The 23,112-nt window shown below is 37.5% G+C and overlaps 1 protein-coding gene across 1 annotated transcript in view; it reads right to left on the bottom strand.

Annotated features, from left to right (window-relative positions):
- LOC122808045 (deoxyribonuclease-2-alpha-like) overlaps positions 1 to 23,112 on the bottom strand; it is a 182,422-nt gene that overhangs the window by 11,110 nt on the left and 148,200 nt on the right. Inside the window, exon 6 of the mRNA XM_044079033.1 lies at positions 6,071 to 6,262. Coding sequence (XP_043934968.1) covers positions 6,071 to 6,262 — 192 coding nt within the window. The remainder of the gene's footprint in view (positions 1 to 6,070; positions 6,263 to 23,112) is intronic.

Below are 23,112 nucleotides of genomic sequence, written 5' to 3'. Positions count from 1 at the left end.
GTAAGCCGTATGGCCCTAACTAAACAGGGTGGCTAATCCATTCACTGTCTGTGGGTTATGTGTCTAGACTATATACATGGTCACCCAGGTCACCTGCTTAGTAAGAATCTATGAACATTTCATAGTATGTGCCAGCTAATGTCCAAACAGTTGGGTGTGACAGGAATGATCTGTCCGTGTGTCTGAGTATAACAATGGGAGAATAAGCAAATGGCCAGTCATAAATTAGTTGAGGATTCAGTAATTCTTTATGATAAACAGAATAATAGCCTTGTTCTGCTTTTAATAAAAACTAAATAAGTGATTCATGTACCTTACAAAGATACTTCCGAGAAAGATTTGTGCCAAAAGTGTACCGTTCTATAGTACACTTGAGGTCTGCGCTTTTGTTTGGATATAATACCAATGGCTTTGTAGTGTCATACATAGTACGCTATGGTTACCTTATCCTTGGCATCCTTAATATTAAAAATACTAAAAGAGGGATATGGGTTATATAGGGTTATGTAACACTTGCTGAAATGCTAAAATAATGAACTACTATCTCGTGCACAGCAAACTAAATACAGAATTCTAACTTACAAAAAGTATGGCCTTGCATCAAATATAGGTCACTTTGTGTATATCTGGTTCACCTAATATGCACATAGTAAACAGTTACTTATTTACCACAATACCCTTACTACATGCCTGCCATCTGTCTCAGCCATTCTTGAACCCTTCTACTGTGATCAATTTAACTATGTCCTGATGTAGGGCAGTTCATACATCTATAACTCTTTTTTTATAATTAAATGCCTCTTAATTTCAGTGAATTTTTCCATGTGAACATGCTCTTAACAATCTTCCACCCCTGAGATTCAGATCATGCCTTTTTTGTCACATCTTGCTTCTCAAAAATACATTTCTGGGTCCTGCCTTCTACTGCCAAATATCCAACCCTTTCATACCAAGGACCATTCTGGTAGCTATCTACTGCGACCTTTCAAAAACCTAATGTCTTTGTCTTCCGCTACAGTTTCCAGAACTGCACAGCTTATGCATGCAAAACATGTATGATTATATTTAGTCTCAGTGCCAGTTATAACCTTGTATTTTAGGGTTATACAGTAACAAGCAAGTAGTCATATAAGCTAGAATTATTAATCAGTGACATGACATTCATGTCTAAACCCTTTTCTTCTTCTTTTGCTGACTGAAGTTATCCTCACAATGACAGAAACCTTTCTTGTGTATTTTTGTCTTAAGTGCACAAAGTTATACTTTTTACATTAAATCTAAATGAAACATCCTGGCTCACTCCACCAGGCTAAGACTTGCTAATGACTTCTGAGCTCTTTGATAACTATTGCCACCACATTGTTAGTACTTGTGAGCAGGTTAACTTTATCTAAAAGTCATTAACTGACGTGGAGTGAAAGTACTGAAAGCCCCAGCCCCATTAAGAGTTCCTCCTACTCTAACCTTTATCTTTCCTCATTGGCAACATGACGGGCACAAAATCAAAAGTTCTACTAAAGTCAAGTTAAATCACATCAGTCAAGCACACATTTATCTTGGTTTCAGAATACGTCCAAACATCACTTCCAATAGCTTTTTACATGGACCCCAGGCTTATTGGCATGTAATTTATGAGGTCATTTCAAGTTCCATTCTCTAAATAAGTACAGCAATGGTGACCATATTCCAGTAATTCATTATTATTATTAATATTATTATTATTATTATTATTTGTTTATTTATCAGTTTATCCATTTTTTCTTCTTCTAGCCATCTGGACATTACATCTAACATCATTCTATGGGTGTGGTCTCCTCATCCTAGAGGTGATTATCATTTGGTAATGTTATCTTATTGTCAATGTTAGAGGGGTGAGAGTCAAGTGCCAGTAGGCCACGATTTGTGGGAGGAACCTTTGTTTTTAGCTTATTAGACTAACTGGTCCCTTGTGAATGATGTTCTCAGCCTTACTATACTTTCTCACTGGTGCACTTGCATGCTTCTGCATACTTTTGCATTGAGATACCATGCATGTGTGACATGGCCAGTTCTAAGCAATCATAGTCTGCCCTCAGTGTTGTTTCACCAGGAGGTTTTAGTTTTGCAGCAAATAATACTACTGTCCTCCCCCAGGGATAAGGGAACCAACATTAGCTGTTCACTCCGATCTCCTTTGATTGCCTCCTGTAGTACCTGGTTCACTATTTGAACCTAATAATAATAAATAGTGCTTGATCGGATAAACATTTGAAATGTTTGAACCAGCTAGTGAAAGTCCCAAAACACAGAGAATGAATGGCTGAAAAAACAAGTCTGAGATGGTCATTTCTCAGAATATTCCCTTTTCTCCAAGATATGGTAATCTTGGAGTTAGTATATATAGGTTTGGGGGTGTGGAGGGCTCAACACCCCATGCAAATAAGAAGTTTAAGCAATAAGACCGGTGTATGAGATTCACTCTTCTCCTGCAGTTTTGGTCGTTTATTTTCTGTGTCTGGTGAAGGTGCACTTGAGAATTTTAACTCCAGTACATGGTTTTTTAACTTTTTTCCTGGACCATTTTAACAGTCCAGCTCATACTCGCATTATTTCCCAGCAGCACTTGTTGCTGAGATATTTCTGATGTGTTTTCAGCCTTGTCTGTGTGTTGACTTTTGTTTAAACCAAGGCAATGCTATGGTTAGATTTCATGTTTTTGCTGATGCACCTGCTTAAACCTCCTTAAAGTCATCTATTAATTTTTACACTGGGCAGTTTGGCACCTTTAATGGCTTTGCCATCTGCCTTTTGGACTGCAATATGCATCATTTCCACTCCACCCTTTGTAACATCATTATTATTTTTCCTTTTTTCAGATCCTTTTTGAATATACTAATTTACTGACCTCAGTGGAAAAGTTTCTTTTGTAACAGCACCACATACACACACACACACACACACACACACACACACACACACATGCACGCACGCACGCACGCACGCACACACACGCATACTCCTTTAAGGATGCTTGCCACATTTTGTTTTGTGACAACACTTTCCCTCTTTGAGGGGTTTAGCTCTCAATTTCTCCCACATTTTTCATAATCAGTTGTCTTAAAAGCATACCCCTGAGTCTCTTCTTGAATACTTTATTGATCTCTATGTATATGAAATCTTGCTGTCATGTGGTCAACACAACTTCCTGTATATTGTTTATTATATGATAGGATGAACTTGCTATAGGTGAATTGGACACTCTAAATTGCCCAAAGGCGTGAGTGCATGCGTGTGTGTGCCTTTTGTGGAAAGTTGGGCTGGCAACTCGCCACCATAAAACTCCACTGCCTATCATGAGCAGACAGGTGATCCGCTGTGGTGACCCCTAACTGGTAAAACGCCGAAAGAAGAAGAAGAAGGACAAACTTCTTTATGTTCTCACCTGTGATTGGATCTTAAGATGCCTTTGTTAAATTATTTCTATGAGGAAGTTTTAATTCTTTATCTGTATATGAGTGACAGACAAGTTGCCGAATGACAACTTGTCGAACACAAAAAGAAGCCAGCACAGTGAACTGAAAAACAGCTGCTCTAACATGCTGGCTTTGTTCATGTGAGAGATCGCAGCACAGTACAGTAGGGATCAGATAATGTGTTGTATCTATGTTGTAGTGCAATCTCAGAGTTGGTATATATAATAATAAATAATATATGTATAATTAGCAGACAAAGCAACTTATACCCATATCTATCTATCTATAGACACAGGCATACATGCATACATGCATACACTTCATGTTTTTGATGTTCTGTAATATTGGATGTCATTATAAAATTACACACTTTTAAACCAATGCTTGAAATGTATTTTCCAGCTCCAAAAGAATAATTTGGTTCTATTTTTAAAATAATCAATTTGATATTAAAGTTATAAGGCTTCTGATTTTATTTTCAAATAAAATGAATTGATTCTAGGGATAGTGATAGCAAATGCAAGTCTTTCAGCTTCACAGAAGTCTACCACACATGAAATCTGTATTACAATAATCCCAAGCCAGATTTCTTACAATGTAAACCTTGATATAGCATCTAGAGACATTTCCTATTGTGGGTGTGTATTGACAGATACATGTAACTCCTTGAAGTTGTGAGGTGCAAGAATCAGGCAGTAATATTTGTGATGGTAATGCAAGTGTTTATGCTAAAGTGTTCATTAACATGTATAATCACTGCGTCATTGTAAGATTGTGTTCTGCTTTGGAACTGACTTCATAGTTTAGGCCGTTTGTCTTGCTCTACAGTCTAAATTAAGTGGTTAAATGAGTGGGGATATGTAAGTAAAGATGTATACACAGAGACATTTTTAGATTGTTTATTTCACAAAATTAAAATCTTGGTTTGTCAGTGGGATTAATTTCTGTGTTTTCAGTGAAGCACAGTACTAAAGTTATTGTTATTTTGTTGCAGAATTGTATTACTTTGTTATCATTTATCTTTCTTTGCTTACCTACAGTCTTATCTCATTGATTTAGGCAAATTCAAAATATATAGATGTGATATTATTTGAGATAGTGCCACTACCTGTCCTTCTTTAAGTAGGACAGCCCCTTTTTGGGTGATTACATCTTGCAAAAAACACAAAAAGTAGCAAATGCCCTGAGAATTTAGGGCAAAATATTTTAAGGTTTCTTCTAGTCGTTGCTTAAATAAATTATTTTGTATCTGAAACACTTTAATATTATATGAAATACTATAATCGAATCAAATTCTATAAGAGTGGGATTTTATTTTGGAAAAAAAGTGAAGTTCATATCTTTGCACACTGGTTGTCCCTATAATCTATTCAGTAAAATCTCACATTTCTATAAATAATGTCCCACTTTTTCCTTCTAAAAAACTAGTAACCCTAGTTTTAAGGAAATTATTTTAGCAACAGTATTTATGATGCAAAGTCATAAAAATATTGCACTAACTTTTATGGAATTTTTTTTTTTAATTTCCAAAGCTATGATGCAGCAATTAAATCGATGATTGTGGTCTTATATTTGGTTATTTTCCTATTAGCCATAATATAATGTAATAATTCTTTCCTAGCACTTCTTATTTATGATGTAATTTTTTTTCTGAATCATATAAATACATTTTACCTCATACAGACATTGTGTTCTTGTTTTGCAAAATCATATTCTAGGGCATGTGCAAACATCTGTGGTGCTTTTTTTTCTATTTGTCAGTTAGTGTAGGGGATAAGGGTTATGAGTTGCTTCCTGTAGTCAAGGGTACAGGGTTTGATTCCTTTCACTTACATTTGCTTCTTGTGTGATACTGAGCAAATCACTTGACCATGATGTGGTCCAAGGTCACACCTGGTTAACAGATGTTTAAAATACATTTATTAAATAACATAAAAAAATATGTTGAAGTTCTATAGTGAATGAATTGTAAAATAGTAATATTGCTGTGCTACATTTAATTTAAGCATTCTGTAGCTTTGTCAACACTCATTATCAACTCCCATGTAATATAATAACAATTTTCATGAATATAGTAGTTACCACATGCTTTGGTTCATTATAAAATAACTATGTTCAAGTTGTGGGAAAGGTGCTTCAAATTGCCAGCTGTACAATACTGTTTATTCTAATGAACTCAGTGTCTTAACTATGCTTATTTCTCAGTTTCACTTGTGACTGTGTTACTGTGGTAGGTGACATTTTCTGATCCTGAAAAATGTACATTTGCTTATAAAAATATTTGCATTCATTATGCAAAATTATTTTCATTACCAGAGGAACAGATCTGTGATCCCTTACTTCATGAAGGTTAATCATAAAACATAAAAGTGGACAATTTAAATTATTACTGCAATCTCTACACACTGACCAATCCCACGGGTATACATGGTCTTTAACCAGTCTTTGTTTACAGGTGTAGACACACATTGTATGTTCTATTACATCTAGAATTAATCCCTACTCTAAGTTAGTATTCATCACTGACAAATGATTTTTAACTCCAGTTCTAGTTTTCGAACATTTAAATAAAATCTTAGACCTGCAGAATTATTGTTTAGGTACAGAATCCGGCTCACCATCTCCAAATCTGGAATACTTTGCAAAACTGACAAACTTGTTTTGTCCCACAGTCATCAAGGAGACCTGTCTTTGCCATGGCGGATAGTTAGGATAGCACCCTGCGGAGGCAGCACACTGTAGACTTGCTGGATATGTCTCAGGTAAAGAACAGTAATAGCAGTATGGATGGATATATCTGAGCTGTTCACCTAAAACAAAGGAGAAAAAATTTGTTTCTGCAATAGTGACAAAAATTCATATTACATTTATTGCCTGCACGTAAATTAGTATATTTGTATGAATAATACAATTTGTAGCATAATAAGTCACGCCCAGTTATGCAAATATTTCACCCACTTATGAAAATATTTCATATCAAATGACCCATCTGTTTCACTGTGACAAAAAAGTTGAGGAGCAAACTATAAAATATAAGGGGTTACTTGTTTAGTTAGATGTTAAGACTGCATTAAAGCATACAATTTCAAGAAAGTATGTGCTGTGTTTACCTATACTCATACTCTGCTTGCATTAAACATATTGTTTTTAGTAGTATGGACTCCATGTACTCACATTTCAAGCCACATCTAGTAAAATTTCATAAGTTAAGAACTAAATTGACAGCATTCCCTGTCAAGGTAACTTTAAAGTACATTTGCTAGACTATGTTTTCAATGAAAGCCTCTGGCTAAACTTTTTTTCCAAAATTTGCTTTCTTTGGATGTTCTCATATACCTTACCTATGTACTGAGTGGCAGAATTGCAGTTGCAACGTCAATAGTTTATCAAGCTGCACACTAGCCTATACTATATGGAGAAACAGAAGAGCTGTTGGTTCAGTTCCCATGCCAAGTGCTTTGACTTATGGTTCAACACTGATAATGCAGTATTAAGATGAGGGAAGCTGTACATCTGACATGCTGTCACTTGGATGAAATGTTAAACTTTGGACCTTTCTGCTTGAGATAGTGGTAGTTTAGGAAGTTGTTAAAGATACTTTAGGACGTATCAAAAGTAAAGCAGGGCTATTTGTAAAAAGATAAGGCACAGTAAAGAGCCAGCCTGCTAGCTGACATTTGGAGCAAACGTCACTCCCAGTCCTCTCTAGTCATCTCCCAAAGTATACATGCCACCATTGTTCATCCTATTATCTCAAGAGACCAAGTCATCTCAGCGCTATCCAAGACCAAAAGCACAGCATCAACAGAACCAGACAACATCCTGTGTTGCTTTTTAAATTACTTAAAACATGACCTAGCAGACCCACTTGGAACCCTTTTAAACACAGCCTGCAAACCGCCTATGTTCCAGCAGAATGGAGGACAGCAACAGTAATTCCTCTGCACAAAGAAGGACCATCAACCAAATCTGGGAATTATTGGCCCATAAGCTTGACTAGCCTCATCTGCAAGGCAATGGAAAGAATCATTATGGACCTTATTAAGAAGGACATAGGTAATCTCCAAACTCTCAAACAACCCAGTTCGGATTTGTTAAAGGTAGATCATGCCTGTTAAACATCGTTGACTTCTTTGAGAAAGTCAACAAGGTACTGGAAGAGGGAAAGACAGTGCATGCCACCTATCTTGACCTAGCCAAGGCATTTGATACAATCCCCCACTCAGGTATTATAGAGAAACTCACCCATTTGGGAATTAATCCCTATGTTACCAGATGGGTAGTCAACTTGCTCAATCACAGGACAAATACTGTCAAAGTGGGCAACTTCACCTGTGGCAAAAGACCAGTCACCAGTGGCATACCACAGGGTTCTGTGCTGGGCCCCTTACTTTTTGGAATTTATTTTTCAGACATCCAGGCAAACTTGGATGGTCTGTGGCTGACCAAGCACATTGACAATTGCAAATTGGGAGCAATCATTGAGTCCACCAGTGATGTTAATATACAGCAGGCAGGGTTTTTGCAGACAAATGATTGGTGCCAAAGCCACAGCTTAAAGCTAAATAAAAAAAATGCATTATTATTCCCTTTGGGAAAGCTAATTACTTTATAGACAACAGTCCTGTAAGGGCAGACCCAGCGGTACATGATCTACACGATCTGGGTACTCAGTTTGATAGCAATATGAATTTTGACCATCACGTATCCACAGTAGTAAGGAAATCCTTCTGTGTGACGCATCTTATAAGTAAATGCATTGCATCTAGATCTACAGATGTTATAATTCCATTATACTTAGCCTCATCAGACCAATAATTGAGTACAATGCTCCCTTTTGTATGTACCCCATCAGACACCTGCAACAACTGGAGAGACCACAGAGGTTTCCCATCGAGAAATTACACGGTACACAAAACAAGTCTTACACAGAAAGACTGAAAGTCCTGTCATTGTATTTTGTCTCCTACAGGTTGCAAAAGGGTGACCTGTCCCTGGCTTATAGGGCAGTGTCTGACCTGGCCCTGATGGAAATGCAGCACATTCGTAAATCAAACTGCACGAGGGTCACTCACTCTAGGGATCTTAACCTAGCCTCTGGCATGAACAGGTCATGCTGGAGAGAAAGATACATCTCCCAGAGACTGCCACTTCTCTGGATCAATCTTCTAATTCATGTGAAACAGAGCCCCTTCCTGACCCTCTTCAAACACAACCTAAATCCATGGATGGGTGACCGCTAGACAGAAAAAGTTGGTATTAACTACCATAGACCCTTATCTCTGTAAACTTCACTCACCTAACAACCGACAATTGGAGCAACTCAGGATAAATATGGCTTAGGTTGTAAGGGCTCTAGGGTCATTAGACTACTAACCTTCTATGAACATACGAACATATGAACATATGAACCTACAACTCTATCAGAAAGGAACATAACTTCGTATAAAATCATATGCACCTGTGAGTATCTTTCATTTCAAACAGTTCAGGTCATTAGACTATTAACTATGTGAAGCATGGTGTGGTGGCTAAACTAGGTAAACTGCTTAGCAGGTACGCCACCACAGGCAATAGCAGGGTGCTTTGTCATAAGCGACAGCAAATTAAGGTCAAACGGCAGGTACTTGGGACAGACAAGGAGTACCTCTATGGCATAAAAGCATTTGGAAAGCCAGTTTTACTGTACTTTTTACTGTGGCCCGTTTATGCCACCATACCTGAATTCCAAGTGAGAATGTAGCTGAGAGTAAATCAGCTCCTATTTAAGATGTAGGCAAATTCAACATGGCAAAAGTCCTGAAAAGTCCACAGGAGTTTGGAGCACTTGTTTGTGGAACTGTTTGAAGCAGAAAATGACTACTTTTGCTTGTGATTTGTGAGCTGGATGTCCTGTGGAATATTTATTTGCATTTTATCATGGAGGGCTGTGGTAGCTACGGACTTAGGTTACCTGTGTAGTACTGGATGGATTTTAGTAACCTGTTGTTTTATCACCTTCACGTGAGAGAATTTTTATTTTGTGTTGGAATAATACTGTTTAGTTTTCTGAACCCATACATGAGAGTTTCTAGTTCAGGAAAGAGACTGCTTCACATAAAATAATTTTCTGTTTGTGATTGGTTCTAAAGACGGTAATTAGGAAAGACTGTTACCTTAAGCACTGATTTTCTGCTGAGACTGTGAATATGGGAAATGGACTGAACTTTCTTTTCATTGTGTTGCACCCATAGCTTGTGTTATTATTTTGATGAAATCTAAGCCTGTTTATGTTGTATTACTAACATTCATCTCTCTTTTTGTTTTTTTTTTTGTTTTTTATTTTGAAGAACCCAGGTATGTTTACTACTTCACACATCATATAAGAGAGAAAATTCTTAAGTACACAGTAGCTTTTTCTACAGTAGTACATAAATTTCTTAGTTCTCTTTTTTTCTTTCTCACTAGACCACTATTATGTTTATTTATTTTTTATTTATTTTGACATTTGTTAACTGGGTATGTCTGACTGAGTGACAGACCGTTTTCAGCGGTGGCCCAGGGGGGAAAGCCCCATACAGATAATGATTATAATCAGATGTAAACAGCAATATTACAAGGTAAAAAAAATATGTGGAAGAGACATTCAGAGTTCCATTAGGTATCTGACAAGAGACACAAGACATACATAGTACAATATGGTGGTACATCTGTAGGAAGGGAAGAGGTTGCTAGTTACACTGAAGAGGACAAAAAAAAAAAAACTAAACAAGGATATATATTTTTTTAGTTTGCTTTTGTTTACCGGGCTTTTCGGACAGGGTTTAGTCAAGAACCGCTTTTAAGTGGAGGCCCAGGGAGAAAAGGTCCAAAATATTGCAAACATTTTTAATCAGACATTAAGTAGTATAGATTAACAATTACATTTTTATTTGCCTGTTAGGTTACAGTCATATAAAATAAAGGAAATATTATAGCATAAAAGATACATATGCATTTAGAAGTGTTGAACATAGAACATTTAAAGAGGTATATTACTGTGTTTGTCAGGTACAGTTCCTGTGATTAGTGATTAGAAATTCAAAGAAATGGAAGTGAGGGAAGGAACTTGATAGGGCAGAAAATGTTAATATTGTAGTTAAGAGGTAGAACATTAAGCAGGTTCAGAGACAATTATGTATTATTTCCCTTAATCCATTCTAATTTTCCATCACTTCACAAATTATTTTATTTCTTTCCCACAAAGTCCCTATTCTATTTCTTATGCTACAGTGGTGCAGCGGTAGCGTTGTTGCCTCACAGCAAGAGGTTCTCCCATTCGATTCTCGGCTGGAGCGCCTTCTTTGTGGAACAGTGACTATTATTGGGTGACTATTGATGTTAAGTCTTTATATACAAATATTAACATTAGGTGGGGACTTGAAGCCATTTATAATATGTTAGGTGAAGGTCCTAGGACTAGTTTTTTGATTTCTTTATTGGAATTTTGTCTAACTCACAATTATTTTGTGTTTAACAATGAGTATTTCCTACAAATTAAGGGGACTGCTATGGGAGCTGCTTATGCTCCCACATATGCTGTGATATATATGGATTCTTTTGAAAAAAAGTTTATCTACCCTACGGATTTCTTTAAACACAAAGTAATTTTGTATAAACGTTTTATTGACGACTTGATCTTCATATGTAAAGGGGATGTGTTAGAATTTTGTGAATTTTTTGAATCTTTGAACATCAACGAACATAATCTCTCATTTTCATATGAGATGAATAGAAATCAAATTAATTTTTTGGACTTGACCCTATTTGAAAGAAATAATATTATTGAATTTAGACCCTTTAGAAAAAGTACGTCAGTGAATATGTTTTTGCATGCTACCAGCATGCATCCTCCCCATTTGTTGAGAGCTTTGCCTCATGGAGAATTTAAAAGAATATATCAGCATACTAGCATAGAATCTGAGTTGGATTATGAGTTAAATGAGGTTTGTTCAAGATTAATTGAAAGAGGGTATGAAAAAAGCAATTATTTAAAAGTATGAACAATGTTATGAATAAGCATAGAACATTCACAAAGTTTGAAATGGATGTTTTAGATCCAACAAAAAAAGAAAGAGATGTGGAAGAGATATTTTTGTGACCAGGTACACAGCTTTTTCTGAAAAATTTGTTTCTTTAATTAAAAGATTTTGGTACTTGGTCAGCGAGGATGATTCTATAGGTGAGCTCTTTCCACATCACATAACGTTTTCATACAAAAAGGGAAAGAATTTAAAAGAAATATTAAATAATAACCTCTTAATCAAGAGAACCTCTTACACTATTAATGTGGGATCATTTAGATGTGGCTCTTGCAGTTTATGTGATAGAATAATAAACGTCAGGTCTATTAATAATGTTAACCATAACCCCAAGCATTATTTTAATTGTAAATCTACTGGTGTCGTATATACACTTACGTGTAGTTGTAATAACACATGGTATATTGGACAAACCAAAAGAATGGTCAGAGTTAGAATTTTGGAGCATTTAAGGGACATTCGGAACTTAAATTTATCTAGTCCAGTTGCCAAACACTTCTTTGAAGCTCATGAGGGGAAATCAGATAGTTTAAAATTCAGCATTTTGGGAAAGCCTTTTTGTTGCAGAGGTGATAATATTTCTGACAGATTGTTGGAGCTGGAAACCAGGATGATTTTGAAGTTCAATACCTTAAAACCCTTTGGTCTTAATTTAGAATTAGGTATTTGATGAATTTATATATTATATCAGTAAATACATTTGGTAATTAAACAAAGAAGTAGAATAATATGTTTATATTTATACATGAATTTATTAATAAAATAATATAATTGGGATGTATAATGAATGTAATATGTATAATTTTATTTATATGAATATTTATTCAGAAATTATTGTGAGATTACTTTAAATATGTACACAAGTCTTTTCCCTCCTTTTTTGGAATTAATTATACAATTAATTAATTGATTATTCAGTTAATGCATATATAAAAACTGCCATTGTGTTGCATTGAGTTGTGATCCTTTGAAGGCGAATTGCCGAGGTACCAGGTCTTTGAAAATAAAGGAGAATTGCTGGAGAAGTACTGGCTGTTCGGTGTGTTATCCGCCTTCTTTGTGGAGTCTGCATGTCCTCCCCGCGGACAAGTGGCATTCTAAAGACATGCGTAGAATGAGCATGCCTTCGCTGAAGGTTGGGCATCAAGCTGGCACCTCGGCACCCGTTAAAAATCTACTGTCAATCATTAGCTGACCGGAGTTCCGCTGTGGCGACCCCTAACCAGGAAAAGCTGAAAGAAGAACATTCAATATTACATCACATTTTCTGACATAAATCATTCAAAGTATCACAGCTACTACCCACCCCCATTTCCATTTCCTCTCGAAGTTCTGCATCTATATTTCAGACGGCGCGGATATAATATTCTCATACTTGGGAATGCAAAATGTTATTTTTATTTTCTTCTGGCATGTTGGCATACCTTCTTGCAGTCTGTACATCTCTCTGTCAGTTGCATTATTTTTTTATGTTACCTTGTAAATCGGCTGTTCATTCAGAGTCTCCTTTTTCAATTATTTGTCATATCAAATGCCTGTAATTTGTTTTCTTTGTCCAGGGTCTGTTTTCTCTACCTTGTTTCCCTCTCAGTGTTTAAAGTGTAAGTTCTTAACCCTTACTTCATACCCACTGGTTGCCTGTGTTCATCCTCCATTTATTAACACCTTTAAAAACTGTAACCTATCCCTGCAATAATCATATTTTCTCATATTCCTTTATCTCCCCAGCCCTATTACTTTTTTACCATACCTCACCAAATAAGCTTCTGTTCTACTGCTACATTTCTTTCACCAATAAAACCATGTTCACTAATCCAATACACAGCACGGGATGAATCAGTGACAACACTCCCTCAGCCTTCTTCCTATATAGTGCCCCCTTTTACTGAAGAATATTCTTATTCTTTCGGGCTCTAAACCCTTTGGCAACATATACATTTCTGCTGCATGCTGAAAATGATTGATTTCAACAATTGGCTAAGTTTCTTGTGTCACTCTAAGGGGATCTAGTATCTGTCTGCCTGGGATGACATGACTGACAGACCTCGATGCTTTGCTAGACATGATCTGCATCTGTCACCCCTGGGCTTCCGGATACTGGCCAAGGTTCTTGCCACCCCTATAGCGCTTTTTTTAGGTGGTGTTCCAAAGTTCAAATTACCACTGTAACAGCTACAAACAAATGTAATCTGAGGGTCATTTTGCTCAATGCTAGAAGTCTAAATCTCAAAATGCACTCGCTCAAAGCACTCCTTAAAATGGAGAACATCGACATTTGTGCTGTAACAGAGGCCTGGTTCAAGACACCTGAAAGCACCCTTACGCTACCAGGCTGTAACTCTTTCCATACCTTTCGGCCCCAGAACTTGGACCAAAGCTCCAAAGGCGGTGGTGTTTCCATATTCATAAAGGATGCGCACACCTCCAGACTGGTAGCTCAACATAACACATCAGGGATACTTCAAGTGCAGCTAACACTGGGTAAGACAGAGATTCAGGTCATAGCCTGCTATAGGTCCCCATCCATGTCCCATGACTCACACTCCACATTCCTAAGCACCTTGGAGAATATTAGGGTCCAACTTAACACTCTCATACTAGGCGACTTCAACTACTCCTCCATTAACTGGGAAAACTACTCAAGTATCAATACACTTCCCCAACATTTCTTGGAGTTCATTAATTCCAATGCCCTGGACCAGCTCGTTCCTACCCCCACTAGAAGTAGCAACATCCTTGAACTAGTCATTGCTAACATGGGCGACCGTTGCTCTACACCAATAGTCATCTCCTCCCTGGTTAGATCTGACCACAAACTACCTTGGAAATCAACCCCCCCCCCCCGCAAAGGTAACCACCATGAAAAATGTCTTCAAAGCTGACTTTGGGCTCCTAAAAGCAGAGGTGGCTAACTTCACGGCACCCATGCAAATGGAGAATAGTTGCATGACTGCCAAATCATACACCAATGCACTGTACGAACACATACACAAATGCATGGATCTCGCCATACCCAATAGAACCAAGACACTCCCCTCCAACAAAAGATGTCATAAACAAACTCTACAAGATGTCATAAACAAACTCTACAACAGAAGGCAGAAACTGATGCAGAATAAGGTGAAGTCCCAAGACTGGTAAAAGTCCCTTATCAGCCTCAACAAAAAGGTGAGATCCCTCATCAAATCCTCTAAACTAGCTATGAAAACAGAATTGCGGCAGACAGTAAAGACAACCACAAAGCCTTCTATAGTTATGTAAAGAATCTCCACAGCAATACCCAGATTTGCTCTGAGCTACTGCACAATGGTACCTCCTATACCGAGCCAAATGATATTGCCAATATACTGGCTGACAGATTCAGTGCCAACTTTACCCCCCCCCTCCAAAGGACCAATCACAATACTAATAAATTGCCAGGCACCCAGTATTACTGCTGCACAGGTTAAAACAGCACTGTCCAAGGCCAAGAATACAGCTTCTATGGGACCTGACATTATCCCTGGCTGTGTTCTACATGAGCTACAGAGTGAACTGGCACCTCACCTGTGTGCCCTGTTCAATCACAGCTTCACCTCAGGCTTTGTCCCTACCAAATGGTGCACTGCTACAGTCATCCCTCTCCACAAAGGAGGAGTGACTACAGACCCTGGGAACTATCGCCCCCATTAGCCTGATCAGTCTGATATGCAAAGCTATGGAATGCATTATCATAGACCTAATAAGCAAGGGTATAGGGAATCTCCAAACGCTGGATCCCACACAGTTTGGTTTTGTGAAGGGTAGATCATGCCTGCTCAACTTGGTCAACTTCTTTGAGTCAGTCACCAGAGCTGTGGATGAAGGCAAGGTGGTTCATACAGCCTACCTTGATCTGGCCAAGGACTTTGATACCATTCCCCACTCAGGAATCATAGAAAAACTCACTAAGCTAGGCATCAACCCCTATATCACTAGGTGGGTTGCAAACTGGCTCACAGATAGAACCCACAGTGTGAAAGTAGCTGACTCCAAGTCAGACTGCTGACTAGTCATGAGTGAAGTCCCACAGGGTTCGGTCCTGGGTCCTCTCCTGTTTGGTATCTACTTCTCTGAAGTCCAGTCCAACACGAAGGGACCCTGGCTGACAAAGTTCACAGATGATTGCAAGTTGGGAGCTATTATTAACTCCCCAAGTGATGTTGACATCCTACAGAATGACCTCACTGAGACCAATGACTGGTGTCAGAACCATGGCCTTAAGCTCAATGCCAAAAAAATCTGTCGTTATCCCTTTTGGGAAAAACCCGGTTCCCATGAATTACCACATTGATGGTAGCCCACTGAATACAGAAGGCATTATAAGAGATCTGGGAACACAGTTTGACAGCAACCTCTCTTTTGATCACCACACTGCCACTATTGTCAGAAAGTCCTTCTATGTGGCACATCCCATTACTAAGGGTTTTGCATCCAGGAAGAAAGAGGTCATTGTCTCCCTCTACTCTTCCCTCATTATGCCAGTCATCAAGTACAATGCCCCATTTGGCATGTACCTCAGTAGACACCTGCAACAACTGGAGAGGCCGCAAAAGTACCACACAAAGAGGATTCTAAGCCTTAAACACTTGTCTTATATGAACAGACTCAAAAAAACTCCAACTATTCTCTGTCTCATATCACCTACTTAGAGGCGATCTCTGCTTGACTTACAAAGTCATGTCTGACCCAGCTCTGTTAGAGATGCTACATCTAAATAAATCCCAATCCCTCCGCACCACATTTTCCAGAGACCTCAACCTCATTACCACAATCAACAGAACGTACTGGAGGGACAGGTTCATAACCCAGAGACTGCTCATGCTATGGAATAGACATCCCATACATGTGAAGCAGAGCACCTTGCTGACCCTCTTCAAGAGAAAGCTTGATGAGTGGATGGGAAATAGAAAATTCACCCCGGGGATAACTCTAGTGGCTCTGCTTGACAGAGGCACTGGGAACTAAGGTTGGGTGGCATGATGCCAGGGTAATCCTATGGCTAGGCTTGTAAAGGTCCCAGGGCCATTAGCCTAGTACAAACCTATGAACCTATGAACCTATGAACATGAGCTTCTATTCCGTCACAGCAGATTTATATAAATACGGATTCTTCCTTAGAGCTTAGGTAAATCTCCCAAACTTGTACAATTTCTATCATGTTCCCTAACACCCTTCTCAAATACTGCATGTTCACCATTATCCAAAATTCTACTCATGATAACTGCTTTTGTCTTCTCTCCTTTGCTAATCAATGTATGTTGTTCACAAAATGGCAGTGTCTTTCTTCATCCACTCTATAGCTGTTAATCTGATAGGATTACGCTCTTCCAATTAACATACTTTTTTCTAACCCTTCTTCATCTATTGAAGTGGTTTAAGTGGAAGTCTTTTAAGCTATTCTTTATTCTTTTATTTATTCCAGGCCCTGTTGAATTTTTAGCCAACCATTGCCGTCATTTTCTACATCAAATTCACCACCTCATACTACATTCAGGGAAAAGTAACTACCCACCTAAGTAGCAGAGTTCTTTACAAGCTTTAGTCATCCCCCTGTAACACAATATCCCATGAGGCAACACATAACACTATACTTTCTTCTTATGCATACTGCCATCTCTTTATAATAGCTCAGAAAATGGATATGTGGTAACTTACTGAGCAGTGGTTAATGAAAGGGATAAAACTGAATACAAAACTCTGAAATGTCAAATTATTTATTCTGTACACTGCTGAACTCAAAATACCTACTAATAGCATACATTTACTACATTTGTACACTGCAGCCAGTCAGCAAAATCATATGCCTTCCCTGTTAGTGAAACCTGAAAACAAGTACTAACATAGGTACTACCGAGAGGGAATACGGCTAGCACTGTACACGTTTGACATTTCAACATTCTACATTCAGTATTATGATTTTCAGTATAGTCCTTTTGAGTAAGGTGACATGGACCCCAAGAAACAACACAGAAGTTGGGGTACTTGACAAGGCTCCAGTCATCCACAATAAGAATAACTCACCTAATAATATAACTGCTTCTGTTTTCTCCTCCTCCATAAGGCTATCACTTCCAGTTTGGCAGTCTTTCCCTTCAACCTCCCATCGTATCACCCCTCTTAATTATCCAGTGCTTGGCTATCCCATATCATCATCAGCCAACTATCTGCTACTCTCCGCTCCTGACAGCTCTGGACATAATAAAACCTGCAGCTGCAATACATTATTGTCTACAGTTCTCTGTAGGTATATGCATTGCATACTAAAGCTGAGTTGTATACTTTCTGTCTCTAATTCTCATACTCTGTATTACAAATACCAACTTTAAACTTTATCTATGTGGAAATGTAGCTCAGTCTTGTACTGCAACAAATGCTTTTTAAAATGGTATATTAACTTAAAAGTTCTCTACTGTATCTCCCAGGTTGTTGCTCAGATAGGCTAATAATGGAAAAGCTGACCAACCAGTCAACAAATTATATAAATAAATAAATCAAACTCTGTTTCTATGACTCCTATCTATCCTCCAAAATCACGTTTGTTTTCTAATATTATGCTTATTTTGCATGTTTACTTAAGTGTTTGTTGACTGGGTAGGTGGGCTGGTACTGGATACGTTTCAGTCAGAACCAATGCTATAGGTCAAGTATAACAACAAAGTGTTTAATGAAAGATGTACAGGCTTGAATGAAAGAAAACATGGAGGAGTACAATGAAATGAGTAGAAATTAGAGGAATGCATAGGTATAACTCACTAGCACAGAAATTTTAACTGGAAATTATGAAATGATTCAAGATCAATGAATGAAACACTTCAAACATGCTATCAGAAGTAAAGCAATGGCTTAAAGGACCGAGGGAGGTGTTAAGGAAACAGATTAAGGAATATAAGCAGAGGTCAGAAAAATAATTTTATTTAGCAGTAACTGGAGGTAGAATAAGAGGACTTTATCATATCTAGATTAGAGTGTAGGACGGAGCGAAGGAAGTATAGTTGTACTAAAAGAAATGTGTGCAGCCTTGATGGTAGGAGTGGAGAAGTACCATAAGAGTACTATAGTTCTATGTAATGATACATTTCATACGTTATTAGGAGCTGAAGGTCATAGTGTGGTGTAAGGTGCACAGACAGCTCTAGTGATGTGAGGTTTTGCTCACAGCATATCTTTCTGTCTCCTATAACCTATCCATCATTCGTAAATTTCCTCTCATCTTTATTCACACGTGTGATTTTACTGAATTACTCAGCTCCCACTGCTTTATGAATTTACCAGTTAACATCCTCCTCAAACATCTTCATACTGATGCATGTATATGACACTACAGCCAGAAATAACCTCTATATCTCAACTGTCCCTATTTTTAAGGATGCCCTTGTTTTTTCCTGATACTTCCATTTCTCCTAAAATAGGTAATTATTTCGAGCAGTTCTAACGTAATAGTACCATTATTTAAAAAGTGTCTATAATTTCTGGACTTTTCCTCTAATTATTTTTTGCTTTGCCACTAATTCCAACAAGTAAAAGCTGAGAACTTTCTAATACCTGGTATACAAACCTTTGCAATCTGTCACCATGTTGTCTCTTCACTTGCCTATATTCCATACTCTGGAAAGACACTGTTATGTAATGTGTTACTCTTTTCAACTGGATTAATATGTGTTTGGCTGTCTGGCATAAATCAAAATATATCTGTCTGTCTAGTGTACATAATATCTGGCATATATAACATTTTCTCTTCAGCAGCATACAGCTTCAATCTTCCAGACCCATTTCATAAAAATAACTTAACAGTTTTCTGTAATGGTCCCCAGTCTGTCAGAGTCTTTGCAGCGTATCCAGTAAATCTCTTTTTGACATTGCTTCACTACACAGGAAGAGTGTTTGGCTCTCTTTTCATTTTGGTGTTTAATTGCTACAAAACATTCAAGATTAAACAGTAAAGCTTGTATCTGAAAGCTAACATAATTACTGCTTTCTAGCAGAATATGCACTGGGGACCATATGGTCCTTACTTGAAATCCCACTTGCACAAGCCACTTCTGTCATAGAAAGTATCACATACAGGCTGTGCCGTATCCATGTGTATCAATCTGTCAATAGTTTAATTCCCTCTGGACAATCCACTATGTGTTACTGAATAATTTCTGCAGTCTGTATGTATCTGCCCCAACTTATGCTTTTTTTCCTGATGATATCTGTTCTAGCCTCTGTTTTCCATTTGGTCTTCTGACCTTGTCTCTCTTTGGGTTCGCCTCCTGATCAAGATCAGATGACATACCACCTGTGAAATCAATGCAGTGATCTCTCTTACGACAGCTCCTTCTGCTTAGGACTCAGATTCCTGCACTTTTATCACGCAGTCTTTCCTTAAGCGTACTGTACAATATTTCATAACTCTGCATTTGGGAATCTGCAAAATCTGTCAGTTGTGTCTCATTCTTGTTATCAGGGTTTTAGTTTGTGACCCACCCTTCAGGAAGTGTGCTCAGCATCATCCCTCCCCTCAAAAGGAGTTTTTGCAGTGTTTTGGAGAAACCTCTCCTTACTAGTATAAGTACTATTTCAGGTCTCCCTGAAAAACAAATCAGAGACCTGTATGTTTGTCTTTTTTTTTTTTTTTTTTTATTTAGTTACTTATTTTTCTTTTATTTAAAGAATTCACAAAGCTAAATCATAAGCATTTTACATAAAGCAAACAGAACACTATATTAAAAGACAGCAAACCTAAAATATAAACAATGCACAAATATTAGCAATAAAATAATTTATAAAGGTGTTTGAAAAAAAAAACAATAAAATAATTTGATAAACTAAAAGCATATGAAATGCCCTTACTAGGGGTGGTATACAACGTTGTTATGGGATTGCTTAAAGGCTTTCAGCAAGTTTCCACAGCAAAGCCACGATTCATAGAAGCCACTTACTCTAATAGCGATGTCCACAAATAAGCTTAAGCAAATGAAGTCATAATGAGATGTAACCGAGAAGTGATATAAAATGGTTTACCATCAAAATGTTGATTGCACATAGTCGAATGTGCACATCGCCGACAAATTTATGTGAAATCCGAACTGCCAATTTTACAAAATGGCAAAAAAGCCCTGAATGGCAACATTTCCTACTGCTCCACACCTAAAAATGAGTGCTAACATGGGTTAAAAGGGGGGGCAAGATTTTGCGGTTTGGAATATCTGTGTTAAATTTTTTCAACAGTTGGAGTTCGGAGTTTGCATAATTGGTGATGATGATGATATGCAATGAACATTTTGATGGCAAAACAATGTAAACAGCATACGCTAATGAATTCTTCTCTTGCCTGTTTATGATTCATAATAAAATTGTTGTGGTTTTCTGCTATGAGCACAGGTGAGTTATCAAAGGTGGAGCAGCACCTTCTCTATCTACTTTGCAGTTTGCAATGATGCTGTCATTTGCTGCTAGTCTAGCTTTTTCCCTGTGTGAACTGGTTGTCTTGGCTTAGTCAAAACTGCCTGTGGCTAGTGGCACTCGCTGGCCAAAAAGACAGAGATACAGGCAGAGAATTACCCACTATAAGTTTGACAGTTAGGAGATACTTGATAGGTCCAGAGAAAACAGGGATATTTTAAGGGTTGTAGTGAGTTTGTACAGCCCCCCACAGGGCCGCTGCAGGGATGTGTGGCCTTACTATTCCTGTCGATAGTATGATATGTATAACACTCACTATATTTGCCACAGAGACCTTCCAGAAACAGGCTGGAGACAGACTTGGTATCACACAGGCTTCTGACCCAAGGATACTTTGTCATTTCCTGGATTTATTCTTAGGACATGTGGATTCCAGTGTCACCTCAGAACCGAGCTAGGACTTATGTGCCTTTTATTGGGTGGCACATTTCCCTGAGGTACTCAGTGAGATAGACCCATGTTGCAATTAAGGGCCCCATTTGGTCCACTGGGAGAGCAGTACCACAGTAGAAAAGGGTACCATTCCATTAATTACCAGGTTGTGTGTGATGCTTGAGGATGCTCATCATCCTCACAGTGCATACAATTCTACCGCCTCTGCCTACTTCGTAGGATGCACAGAAGTCATTTTACTGGTATTTAAGCAGTTATTCATGGTAAAATGTATTTCTAAATCCTTAAATACTTCTTACTGGTCCCCCCATTTTCTCCTCTCTCTCTCTTTTTTTTTCTTTCAGGTGATGCTGGATATTCAGAATTATTAGAATAAAATCCCCAAAGCTGGATAAAGTAACCAACAATAAACTAAGAAGAGCAAAAATAAAACAATAACTCATTGGATAACATTTGGCAGGCAACACTTTAATAGAAATATAAAATGTAAACACTTTCGCAGAGTCCTCTCTGCTTCATCAGACATACTGAGCACTTTTGCAGAGTCCTCTCTGCTTCATCAGACATACTGAGACAATTATAGCAATGTTTAAATAGTAGTGCATCATGATAATAACCAATCAGTTTCATGCTTGAATTGATAAACCAATTTCAAATAATAATACGTCAGGTTAAGCGCTTTCATCTACGCATTCGTAGACTTCATCAGAACACTTAATGCACTTTAAACAAACCTATATATACTAAAATAACCGCCAAAAACTTGCAATTAATCAATTAGAAGTTATTACTAGCTTAAAGTCACAGTTATTTTATCAAATACTTGCATCACTACCTAAATAAACTCTATCCTTGTTAATAATATGGTATATTAAACGGTATTATAAATTGCACTAACATATTATAAATTCTATATTAAAATGTCCAAAGTTACATCATTTTTACTTATACATAACTAATTACATTTATTTAAAAACTGCTATATGTACATAATATGAAAATATGAAAGAGAGTATACCATGGCTGGAGTGCTGTAAAAAAACTTTAATTCACCATAAAGCAATAGAAGCAATAAAACATGGTAAGTGCTTTCACAGTCTATAATACAACTGCTTCTTCAGGCGTAAAACCACACACAGCCTAAACTCATTTATACGAATAAAAGCCCAATCAGCAGGCAGCATTAATTAAGGAATCTCATTCACTCAGGTAGGTTGCAACAAACAGAGAAACCTTTAATGACTAAGGTGTCGTGCTTTCAAAACTGCTTTCAAAGAGACCCTGCCATTAAGCTCGGGGAACTTATCACTACTCAAATGTATAATCCACACTTGTTCTTTCACCTCACTTAAGTTCTTAAAGTTTCCCCCCTCTTGAATTTGTGACCAAGACTTCTAATACTAAAAATTTAAAGCTGTGATTATGTCCCTTGTTCAGTACAGGTCTTTTTTAACTGTTGGTAATCATATGACATCAGATAAGACTAATTTAATTTGTACACTTTTGTATTTAGTCTTGAATAACAATGTATCTATTTTTAATGGTTTTAGGTATGAAGAAGCAGTTGTATTATAGACTGTGAAAGCACTTACCATGTTTTATTGCATTTATTGTTTTATGGTGAATTCAAGTTTTTTACGACACTCCAGCCATGGTATACTCTTTCATTTTTTGGAATTTACTTGGACTGTTTGAACAGAGAGTATTTTGCCAATTTTTAGATTTTTTTACTGTTAGAG

The sequence above is a fragment of the Protopterus annectens genome, chromosome 8.part0, assembly GCF_019279795.1.
Source record: "Protopterus annectens isolate FY-2018-M chromosome 8.part0, PAN1.0, whole genome shotgun sequence".
NCBI lineage: Eukaryota > Metazoa > Chordata > Ceratodontiformes > Protopteridae > Protopterus > Protopterus annectens.
The sequence above is the reverse complement of the archived record's forward strand: the minus strand, read 5'-3'. Positions and strand labels throughout refer to the sequence as shown.